The sequence below is a fragment of the Oppia nitens genome, unplaced genomic scaffold, assembly GCF_028296485.1.
Source record: "Oppia nitens isolate AA-2021 unplaced genomic scaffold, nextdenovo-longstitch-racon4-pilon3 scaffold16_pilon_pilon_pilon, whole genome shotgun sequence".
NCBI lineage: Eukaryota > Metazoa > Arthropoda > Arachnida > Sarcoptiformes > Oppiidae > Oppia > Oppia nitens.
The window spans coordinates 1892245-1905078 of NW_026533195.1; the positions used below are offsets into that span (position 1 = coordinate 1892245).

Below are 12834 nucleotides of genomic sequence, written 5' to 3' on the forward strand. Positions count from 1 at the left end.
GAGAGAGAGAGAGAGAGAGAGAGAGAGAGAGAGATAGAGAGAGAGAGAGAGAGAGAGAAAGAGAGAGAGAGAGAGAGAGAGAGAGTTTGACCCATATTTTACATGTCATTAGATTTATGTATCATTTTTGTAGCAAAATTTCGCAACTAATATGCATTTAAATTATTATTTTTACTAATAATTTATATTTTATTTTATCGTAAAACTCTACATAAAATAAGATATGACATCAAAATATTTTGTATGTATTTTCTACTATAATATATTACAGTATTTTTTGATCTTTTTATGTAATAGTAATATATTATTATTATTATTATTATTATTATTATTAACAATGTTTTAAAAAATATTTATTTATTTATCTGAAAATCTAGTAATACATGTTTATATTATAACTACAATATACTACAACTGTAAGTAAAACACATAATCCTCTCTTTTTTGATATTTAAAAAAAATAAAATAAATATTTTTGTATTATATAAAAAAAAATTTTCATCGATAATTAAATCACGTATTTTTGTTGTGAATTTTTCCTCCAAAATAATAATAATATTTTATTTACACTAAACAAAGTCAACAATTAGTTTGTTGTGTGATTTTTTTGTGGATGTTTTTTAAAAATGTTTTACTACTTAAATAACTTTTTTTTAAACAGTTTTTTAAAATCATATTTACATTTAATATAAGTTTTATATAAAGAGAAAAAATTAATTAATAAAATTTATTTGTCATAATGTGATCAGTTTTTTTATTTTGTTAAAAATATTTACTAAATAATACACAATTAAAAAAGCTTTTAACTTTTTTAAAAAATGTTATCATTATTATAATAATAAACTTATTTAGTAATAATAATCGTTTAATAATAATTATACAAAATTAATTTATTTGATCTAAATTTTGAGTTTATTAATAATTTTAATAATAATAATAATAATTTATCATTTAATATAAGTAATTGAAAATAAAATTGTTTTATTAAAAAAAATCAATGGACTATATTATTAATTGTTATAATAAATTTATTATGACGTAATTAAATAAATAAATATTTTTGTCAAAACTATTATTGTATATGTTTTTATGATAACTGGTCTCTAATTTTTGTTTATAATTAATGTGTGTTTATTAATGTATGACTATTGCTATTATTAACTCTATTATTTAATCAATAAATATGTGATTATAATTATATTTGAATTGTGGTTAAAGTTTTTTTTAATTAAATTTATTTATTTAGTCAAGATTTATATGAATTACAAAATTATTTATATAAATATATATATATATACACTATAAATAATAATATTATTTTTTGATTTAAATATATATATATCATATAATATAGTTTTTTTTTTAAATTTTTGAATAGTTAAATAATTTTAATATTATTATTTTAAAATTTTTTTTGATTAATTAATTATTAATAATATAAATTACTAATAAAATGCAACAAAAATCATTAATAAGTGAATATTTTAATGGAAAGTCAGTTTTTATTACCGGTGTCACCGGATTTATCGGAAAGGTATTGTATTTTTTATATTTATATTATTATTTAAAAATAGTTTTAAAAATTTATATATAGTATTTAAATAGACTGCTTAAATAGAAATTATTTATATTATTATTATTTGAAAGTTAGTTAAATTTTGATAATAAAAATCTATAATTTATTGAAATCTATTTTTACTAAATATATATATATATATATATTATATAAAAAATACAATTATGTGTGACTATGAAAAATATAATTTAAATATGAATTAATATTAATTAAGTTTACAAAATAAGTAAAATATTATCTTAAAAAATTGCTATTATAATTTGTATTAAAATTAGCTTAAAATATTATATATTTATAGATTTTTCAATAGATTTATCTAAGTATTAAATAAAAATTATTTATTATTATCTAAAATTTATTTGTATTTTTTTAAATAATAGAAATCTATAATATTTTTTTCTATTTTGTTTATTTACTTTAAAAAAATTAATATTCATGAAAAAAAATTAGATTATATGTTTGACAATGAAAACTATGCATATATATATATATATATATATATATATATATATATATAAATATTAAATAGCAATTTATATTAATTTAGTTCACTTAAAAAAAATAAAATCTAATCAAATAAATAATTATAAAATAATATATATATAATAAAATATTATCTACAAATAAAATAGCTAATGGCTATTTAAGTGAAAGTGGTATATATATATATAAAATATATTTTAAAATATTTATTATAATTTTATTAACTAACATTAAATAGTGGGTCATTTAAGTTCATGTGTTGTTTTTATTATTATTTAGTATAGGATTACTTAAACTATTATATATATACAGTATATATCATATCCAATACAGTAATTGCAAAACAAATATAAAATAAAATAATAATCTATAATATAATCAACAAAAAATTAAATAAAATTTATTATTAATCTGTTATAATTAGTTTAATGTCACATTTTATTAATATATATATATTAGTATACTTTATATATTTATATATATGTATTATAAAACATGAATATCAATGATAGTCTATCATATAATAATTAGTAAATATTAAATAATATTAATTAATTAAAAACATTAAATATTTACATGAAAACTTTTATTTATTTTTTAAATAATAAAAATTAACCCAGGTACTATTGGAAAAGTTATTACGATCCTGTCCAGGCATTGACAAAATCTATGTATTAATACGTACGAAAAAAGGACTGTCGGTTAGTGAACGGTTAGATAGGGTTCTGGAGGCCAAGTTGTTTAGCTTTTGTCTGGATGTCGATACCATACGTAAGAAAGTGGTGGCCATTGATGGCGATCTATCAGTTGAAGGAATGGGACTTAAGGTATAGACTACAGACTAAACATACAATAAAACTATCAAAATCCTAGTAATACTTATATATTTTTTTTCGGGTCGGGTGTGTGTGGGTTGTCGGTGTGGGTGACTGTAGGAGTCAGATAGACAACTACTTGTCCAGAAAGTGGCCATCATTTTTCATGTGGCCGGCGATGTCAAGTTCAACGAGACAATTAGGGATGCCGTTACACATAACCTGATCGGTACAAAATATATGACCCAACTGTGCCGCCAGTGTCTAGCCCTTGAAGCACTGGTACATGTGTCGACTGCCTATGCTTTTTGCCAGCACTCGGACTTAGAGGAACGTATATATCCGATGAAAGTGTCGCCCGAGGAGGTCATCAATGCCGTAGAAACTATGAACGATAAAGAACTTACCAGGTTAATTTTTTTGTTATAAATAATTTAATTTTTAATTAACAATTTTTACTTATAATTTATTTAGAATTTATTTTATTTTTTTAAAAATTTTATTTATTTAAAAATGTTTGCTTAATTTAATTAAATTTTATTTGTTTTTTTGTTTAATTAATTAGCTAGTTAATTAATATTTGATAATAACTATAATTTTTATTTTATACATTTATAAAAATTTTAATTAATAAGACTGTAAACTATTTATTAAATATAATAAATTATAAGTTTATTATCCTAATAGTTATCTATGAATAGTTGCTAATCAAACACTACTTATTTTTAAAAAATTATAATATATTTAAATCTATTAATATATTGTTATTAAAAATATATATTTTTTACAATAATTTTTAAATATTAGATATTTTTTTATTGATTGATATTAATAAAAATTAGCAAATAAATTATTATCAGTTTTCGTTTATATAACTTATATAATATAAAATTTTTTTATATAAAATATAAATATATTTTATAGATATACCGAACCACTACTAGAGGGACGACCCAATTGCTATACATTTGCCAAAGCACTGGCCGAACATATCGTTCATCGTGACCGACCCGACGGTCTGCCAGTAGCCATAGTCCGGCCATCGGTAGTCCTGCCTACCTATCAGGACCCGACCCCCGGTTGGATCGACAACTTTAACGGTGCTACCGGTATTGCACTGTTAGGTTCGCTGGGGATTATGCGTATTGCCGACTACGATGCCGACAAACATATCAGTTTTATACCGGCCGATATGACTGCCAATGCACTGGTAGCCGCTGCTTGGCATCTGGTAGCTACCCGTCCCCGGGATGTACAGATCTATCATTTGGCATCGGAACCGCATAATACACCGGCAGTAGTCGAAGTAGTCGAATCGTTTGTATTGGCCCAACAGGACAGTCCATCCATCAAAGTGGTCCGACCGCATGCCGGTATACCCCAGTCCAGACCCTCCCGGTTACGTGTTTGGCTAACAGTGATGATATCGCACCTGATGTTTGCCTATCTGGTCGATGCTATTATCTGGCTATTGGGTCATAAACCAATGTATGTATTTAATTTGTTTTAATAAGATTTTTATTATATATATATATATATATAAAGATTTATATTTAATTTTAAAAAATAGATTTAATAATTTAGTAGTTTAAAAAAAAATTCAAGTTTTTAATAAAAAAAACATTTTTTCTTATTTAGTAACATTAATTGTTAGAAACTGTTTACTAAATAATTGTGTTTTTTAAAGTATAGATATGTTTAGTTACTTTCAACAAACTATAACATAATTATAAAAATAAATAAAAATTCTGAAACTACCTATAAGTTGCTTAATAATAATATAAGATTAATATTAATTTAGTGTATATAAAAAATTACAGCTTGTATTATTTATATTAAAATTATTTAAATATTTAAATTTATTATTATTATTATTATTATTATTACTCTAAAAATAGATTTATTCAGAATATTTAAAAACTAAATAATTAAAAACTTTAACTATATATATAAAAAATAGAAATTTATAATCTAATTTAGATAAAAACTTAAAATTAAAAGTTTAAAAATTTTTATTTTATATTTATTACAACAACAATAACATAATAATAATAATAATTAAAAATACAGTTTAGTTTCGGTAACCAATCGTATGCACAATGGCTTTGAAATGTTATCCTATTTCTGGATGAAAGAGTGGACATTTCGGTCGCAAAATACCCGATCGTTAATAGACTGGTTAGCCCAGAGGTCACCCCAAGATTTTAATGACTACCAGTTTGATGTATCACTTGTCGACTGGGCAGCAATGACCCGGGCCTCATGGTTTGGTGGGCGCCGGTATCTATTGAAAGAGGACGACAGTAATATACCGAAAGCCAAGCGCCGGCTAACTAAGTATTAATATATTTATATCAATATATATACTGTATATAAATTATACTGTATATAAATTATACTGTATATAAACTATATATATATACTGTATATAAACTATATATATATATATATACTGTATATAAACTATATATATATATACTGTATATAAACTATATATATATACTGTATATAAACTATATATATACAGTATATATACAGTATATAAACTATATATATACTGTATTTAATATATGCAGTATATATACTATTTTATACTATAGTAATACTAGAAACTAATTAATTAATATTTTTCAACTAAAAGTTATTGATTAAAATAAATATTTAATTCATAATTATATTTAATTTTTTAAATTTATTTTTTTATTAGGATTATCTATGGCTATAAAATATTTTTGTTTCTATGGTATTCATCGCTTTTATATATTGTTTATCTAATTGCAATGAAAAGTTTTAATTGTATTTTATGATTATATGTTATATAAATATTTTTTTAAATAAAAATTTGTATTATTTTTGTATTATTTTTTGTTGTTTTTGTAAATTTTTTTATTTGTAATAATTTTTGTTTAATAATTTTTACTATAATTTTGTTTGTTTGTATAATCTAATAGTTTGATATATTTAACTGTATATTAAAATATAATAATAATTTTGTTTTTCGGACAATTACTTATATTTGAAAATAAAAATTTTATGATTTTTTATCTACTAATAAATTTAACAAATTATATTTTTTAAACAATTTTTTTTAATTAAATATCTGATTAATACTTTAATTTATAATTTATATATTAAATATTAATAATAATTTATATATATATTTTTAATTTATCTAATTAACGTTATATATATATTTAGCAATTGATAAAATAGAAAAAAAATTAATTAAAAACTATTACATTTCAAATATATTGGATAAAAAGAAAATTTAAAACAATTTTAATAATTATCTAATAATATATATATAATACAATTAAATCATTTTCATTACAATTAAATATACTAAATATAAAAGCGATGAATACCATAGAAACAAAAATATTTTATAGCCATAGATAATCCTAATAACAAACAATAGTAAAAAAAATAATTAATATTAATATAATTTTTAAAAATTTTATATATTATTTTTAATTTTTAATTATCTATGATTAGTTGTAAATATTAATCAATTTCTATTAAATAATTAATTAATTAATTAACTAATTAGCTTTACTATTGTAATAATACTATAGTATATTATATTATATATATATATATATATTAGTATATATTAGTATATATATTAGTATATATATTAGTCAGGGTTAAGCAAGGTTTTGGATTTTAGGGAGGGGTAGACCGGGGTAAAATTTACAAAATTCTCAAAAAATCTTGGGGGGGGGGGGGGTATTGGGTGGGGTAAGATTTTTATTGCATTTTTAAACGGCAATTTTTTCAAAAATCCAAAATGGGGGGGGGGGGGGGTCTAGAGAAAATTCCCTAAAAATTCCTTAAGTTCCCGAATATTCCCATGTAAATTCAATAAAATTCCCACAAGTTCCCGTATAAATTCCCGGGAAAATAGGTAAAATTTCCAAAAATATAAAAAAAAACTTAAAAAACTTAAAAATTAACAAAAATTTAAATTTTAACAAAAAATAAATATTTTTTAAAAATTTTTTTTTAAATTAATAAAAACTTAAATTTTAACAAAAAAAAAATAAAATAATGTATTTAAGATTTAAAAATAGTTGATAAAAGCATTAATGATACACTATGAGTTATTTTTAGTATTTTAATAATTTTTAACTTTTAACATAATTAATTTTTTAAACAATACTTAATGTTTATAGTTTGTTATATATTTTTATTTTTATACAAATACTGACTGAATACTACTTATTTAACTCAAATTTCGTTAAAGTTTAATTATATTAAGTACAAAATTGAAAATATTTTTTAATTTTTTATTTAAAATTTAAAAATTATTAATAAAAACATAAGTATTTATTGTTTTATTAACTTCTTAAACTTATATTTAAATTGTAATATGATTACTCTTTTCAACAAATAGGTAATTTTTAATTTTTTAGTTTATTTTAATTAAAATAATGTTATTTTTTGATGACTTTTAACGTTATTTTAACTATTTTTAATCAATAATTAGATTTTTATAAATATTAAAAACATAAAAACACTTACTAAAATAGTATCAACTAAAATTAAAATTTTTATAAATTTCAAAAAAATTTTCGGCGCCTTCGGCGCCGAAATTTTAGGGGAGGGGTCATTTCTCCTCGTTTTTAAGCGACAATTTTTTCAATTTGGTCAAAAAGTCTGGGGGGGGTAAAATCCCAATTTTTCGATCTTAGGGGGGGGGGTATTTTGGCCTTACCCCCCCCCCCTTACTTAACCCTGATATTAGTATATATATTATTATATATATTAGTATATATATATATATATATATAATGATAACTTTATAATACTTAGTGAGCCGGCGCTTGGCTATCGGTATATTACTGTCGTCCTCTTTCAATAGATACCGGCGCCCACCTAACCATGAGTTATATGCAAGCACTTGCCAATTGACAACCGATACATCAAACGGGTAATCATTAAAATCTTTTGGTGATCTCTGGGCTAACCAGTCAAGTAATGATCGGGTATTTTGCGACCGGAAAGTCCACTCTTTCATCCAGAAATAGGATAACATTTCAAAACCATTGTGCATACGATTGGTTACCGAAACTAAACTGTATTTATTTAGTTAATATTATTATTATTATGTTGTTGTTGTTGTTGTAGTAATTAAATACAAAAAAAAAATATAATAATTATTTTAAATAAAATAACTAATAAATTTTAACAAAAAAATAATTTTTTTGACTACTTTATAAAATTAATGCTTAATGTTTAAAAATAATTTACAATATAATAACTAGCATTGAATTTTATATTAACAAAAAATAATTTTTTTAATAAATTGAATTAAAAATAATTAAAAAAAATTAAAAAAAAATTATTTGTACATTTTATACAAATAATTTTTGATAAAATTCAATTAAAAACTGTAAATTTTTATATATTATAAATTTATATTATATTTAAAAGTTGAAATATACATTAATTAATTCATAAATATTATTCAAACAAAAATTAACTAATATTATCTATTATTCAAACTTTAATAAAATTTTTGTTATATTTTTTCTATTATTATAATTAATTTTAATTAAAAATAACAACTTTATACTGTTTATGTTTATAATAATAATAAATTATTTAGTAAACAGTTTCTAACAATTAATGATACTAAACAAAACAAAAAAATTATTAAAATTTAATTTTAAAAACAACTAAATTAATGCTAAATTATTAAAACTATTTTTTTAAAATAATAAATTAAATATAAATATTAAGATAATTTTAATATAAATAATATAAACTGTAATTTTGTATATACATTAAATTAATATTAATCTAAATATTTATTATTACTAAACAACTATAGTTACCTTATGCTATAATAATAAAATGTATTTAAATAATATAATTTGAAAAAATATTTCTATATTTTTTTATAATTATGTTAAAAATTGTTGAATCATATTATACTATATATAAAATATTATATTATACTAAACATATCTACTATTAAAAAAATCACAATTATATAGTAAAAACAGTTTCTAATAATTAATGTTTACAAAAAACAAAAAAAAATGTTTTTATTAAAAATATAATTTTTTTTAAACAACTAAAATATGCTAAATTATTAAATCTATTTTTTTAAAAAAATAATAAATTAAATATAAATCTATATATTTATAATAAAAATATATTGATAAAACAAATTGAATACATACATGGGTTTATGACCCAATAGCCAGATAATAGCATCGACCAGATAGGCAAACATCAGGTGCGATACCATTACTGTCAGCCAAACACGTAACCGTGAGGGTCGGTACTGGGGTATACCGGCATGCGGTCGGACCACTTTGATGGATGGACTGTCCTGTTGGGCCAATACAAACGCTGCGATTATTTTGCCAACAGCTGGTGTATTATGTGGTTCCGAAGCCAAATGATAGATCTGGACATCCGTGGGACGGGTAGCTACCAGATGCCAGGCAGCGGCTACCAGTGCATTGGCAATCATATCGGCCGGTATAAAACTGGTATGTTTTTGGCCATCGTAGTCGGCAATACGCATAATACCCAGTGAACCTACTACTCCGATACCAGTAGCACCGTTAAAACAGTCGATCCAACCGGGAGTCGGGTCCTGATAGGTGGGCAGGACTATCGATGGCCGGACTATGGCTACTGGCAAGCGGTCGGGTCGGTCACGATGAACGATATGTTCGGCCAGTGCTTTGGCAAATGTATAGCAATTGGGTCGTCCCTCTAGTAGTGGTTCGGTATATCTATAAATATATATATATATATATATATATATATATATATATATATATATATATATATAACAAAATTTAGTATTATATAAGTTATATAAACTAATAATATTTTATTTTACTAATTTTATTAATAATTATTTTTTTAAAAATATCTAATATTTAAAAATGATTGTAATTTTTATGTATATTTTTTTAAATAAAAATATAGTTTTAAATATAAAATTTTTTTTATATAAAAATAAGTTATATAAACTAAAACTAATAATATTTAGTGATTCGGTATATTTGTTTGTTATTTTTTATTTAGATATATATATATATATATATATTATTTTAATTATTAATCAAAAATATTTTTAATATAAAAATAATTTATGTTCAAAATTATATTTAATTGAGACAAAATTTATTTATTTATTTATGTATCAATAAAATAAATAAATTTTATTATTATTATTGTTGTAATTAATTATAGTATGACTAATAGTTTCTAAATCAATTTTCCCATCAAATAATTAACTACTTTTTATTAAAAATCTTATAGTACATTATAATTAATTAAATAAAAATAATTTTCCTTAAATTAGATATTTATGTATTAATTAACAATTAAATTAGTTTTTAGTTTTATGTCAAAAAAATTAAATTATTATTAATTAAAAAAAGAATAAAACAATTAAATTTTAAAACAGTATATTTAAAAAAAAACAAATTAAAATTTCTATTTAAATATTTTCTTTTCAAAAATAAAATAGATAAATATATAATAATAATAAAAAACTTATTAAAATAATTAATTTAATTTTTTCAACTGTTATAGTTTCGATAGCATTGATAATTTAATTAAAATTTAGCAAACATTTTTAAATAGATAAATAAACTTAAATTTTTAAAAATAATAAAATAAATTCTACATTATAAGCTAAAAAAAATTGTTAATTAAAAATTAAATTATTTATATATTAAAAAAATCTAAACCTGGTCTAACTAGCTAATTAATTAAACAAAATTAATAAAACAAATATTTAGTTAATACTATAGAAATATTTACAACAATAAAAAACAAATAAAATCTAATTAAATTAAGCAAACATTTTTAAATAAATAAAAATAAAATAAATTATTCATTATAAGTAAAAATTGTTAATAAAAAATTAATTATTTTATTTTAAAAAAATCTAAACCTGGTAAGTTCTTTATCGTTCATAGTTTCTACGGCATTGATAACCTCCTCGGGCGACACTGTCATCGGATATATACGTTCCTCTAAGTCCGAGTGCTGGCAAAAAGCATAGGCAGTCGATACATGTACCAGTGCTTCGAGGGCCAGACACTGGCGGCACAGTTGGGTAATATATTTTGTACCGATCAGGTTATTGGTAACGGCATCTCGAATTGTTTCGTTGAACTTGACATCGCCGGCCACATGAAAAACGATGGCCACTTTCTGGACAAGTAGTTGTCTATCTGACTCCTACAGTCACCCACACCGACAACCCACACATACCCGATCCGAAAAAAAATATATAAGTATTACTAGGATTTTTAAATAGTTTTATTGTTTGTTTAGTCTGTAGGCTATACCTTAAGTCCCATTCCTTCCACTGATAGATCGCCATCAATGGCCACCACTTTCTTACGTATGGTATCGACATCCAGACAAAAGCTAAACAACTTGGCCTCCAATACCTTATCTAACCGTTCACTAACCAACAGTCCTTTTTTCTCACGTATCAATACATAGATTTTGTCAATGCCTGGACAGGATCGTAATAATTTTTCCAATAGTACCTGGGTTAAATTTTTTTAATTAAAAAAAATGTTTTATTCAAATATTATTAGGTTTTTTATCATATTTAATTTTTATAATTAATTAATATTAATTAATATTTACTAATTATTATATCATAGTTATGTTTTATAATATATATAAACTACTGACTATTTATTATGTTTTAGTTTTTTTTTGAAATATATAAAAATAAATTTAGTTTATTATATCTCATTAAACTATAATTATAAATAAAAACAAATTTTTAATTTAAGTTTTGTAATTAAAATTATTTATGTGATATTATTATTTATAATATAATAGTATACTTAACAATATATTACATGAATAATTTATTTACTACTTTTACTTGAATAGTAATAAGCTATTTTTTAGATAATATTTTACTTATTTTGTAAACTTAATTAATATTAATTAATCTTTAAATTATATTTTTCATAGTCACACATAATTGTATTTTTTTATATAATATATATATAATTTAGTAAAAATAGATTTCAATTATATATAGATTTTTATTATCAAAATTTAACTAACTTTCAAATAATAATAATATAAATAATTTCTATTTAAGCAGTCTATTTAAATACTATATATAAATTTTTAAAACTATTTTTAAATAATAATATAAATATAAAAAATACAATACCTTTCCGATAAATCCGGTGACACCGGTAATAAAAACTGACTTTCCATTAAAATATTCACTTATTAATGATTTTTGTTGCATTATTAGTTACACTATTTATTATTATTATTATTTAATTAATAATAATTTAATTAAAAAAATAATTTTAAATTTTTATATCTATTCTAGCTAATTCAATAATTCTAAAACTATATATTATGTATCTTTTTATATATTTATTTATCCAAACAAAAAATTAATTATTAGTTATAGTGTTGTAAAAACAACTCAAATACTTATGTAATATGTAATTACTTATTAAATGAATGATTGATTAAAAAATATTTTTTAAAATAATAATTAAATATTAAATAATAGTTTTCTTTTTATTGTTTTTTTTGTCTGAAACTGTCAATTTTTTTAATAGTGTAATTATATAATTTAAAAAATAAATAAATCTTATTTAATTATTAATTTATATTTAATTAATTATTTTGGAAAATTGCTTTTAATTAAATGTCATGTATATCACAAATTTACTAAACATTTTACACAATATATATATATAATGTAGATTTAAAATAAAAAAAACAAAATATAAAAGTGTCAAAATTGATTTAACAAAATTAATTGATATATGTAAATTAAATATGTCAAATTTTTGTGATATCTTATTAATTAATTTTAAAATCTACCTATACATTTAATTATATTATCTAGTTAATTAATTAAAAAATAAATATATAATTGAACAATGTAACTAAAAATAAATATTAATTATTATTTCCCATTTG

The 12834-nt window shown here is 20.5% G+C and overlaps 2 protein-coding genes across 2 annotated transcripts; one reads left to right on the forward strand and one right to left on the reverse strand.

The window, feature by feature from the left end:
• Positions 1–1453: 1453 nt before the first annotated feature.
• Positions 1454–5218, forward strand: LOC128965051 (fatty acyl-CoA reductase 1-like). The gene is made up of 5 exons (XM_054311704.1): positions 1454–1534; positions 2680–2886; positions 2995–3284; positions 3799–4362; positions 4945–5218. Exons 1-5 carry the CDS (start codon positions 1454–1456, stop codon positions 5216–5218), a joined length of 1416 nt encoding a protein of 471 aa, XP_054167679.1.
• A 2513-nt stretch (positions 5219–7731) lies between these two features.
• On the reverse strand, positions 7732–12142 carry LOC128965052 (putative fatty acyl-CoA reductase CG5065). The gene is made up of 6 exons (XM_054311705.1): positions 12062–12142; positions 11205–11411; positions 10805–11094; positions 9066–9629; positions 7799–7952; positions 7732–7752 (listed from the first exon to the last, which is right to left on the reverse strand). The coding sequence occupies exons 1-6, from the start codon at positions 12140–12142 to the stop codon at positions 7732–7734; spliced, it is 1317 nt and encodes a 438-aa protein (XP_054167680.1).
• Positions 12143–12834: the final 692 nt, after the last annotated feature.

Bases quoted from the DNA above. Each gene is read 5' to 3' on its own strand.
- LOC128965051 (XM_054311704.1), top strand. From the start codon at position 1,454: ATGCAACAAAAATCATTAATAAGTGAATATTTTAATGGAAAGTCAGTT. The intron at 1,535-2,679 runs GTATTGTATTTT...AAATTAACCCAG, and splicing joins TCACCGGATTTATCGGAAAG to GTACTATTGGAAAAGTTATT. The intron at 3,285-3,798 runs GTTAATTTTTTT...TATATTTTATAG, and splicing joins AACGATAAAGAACTTACCAG to ATATACCGAACCACTACTAG.
- LOC128965052 (XM_054311705.1), bottom strand. From the start codon at position 12,142: ATGCAACAAAAATCATTAATAAGTGAATATTTTAATGGAAAGTCAGTT. The intron at 9,630-10,804 runs GTTTAGATTTTT...ATATATTTATAG, and splicing joins AACGATAAAGAACTTACCAG to ATATACCGAACCACTACTAG. The intron at 7,753-7,798 runs GTATCGGTTGTC...ACTCATGGTTAG, and splicing joins TTAATGATTACCCGTTTGAT to GTGGGCGCCGGTATCTATTG.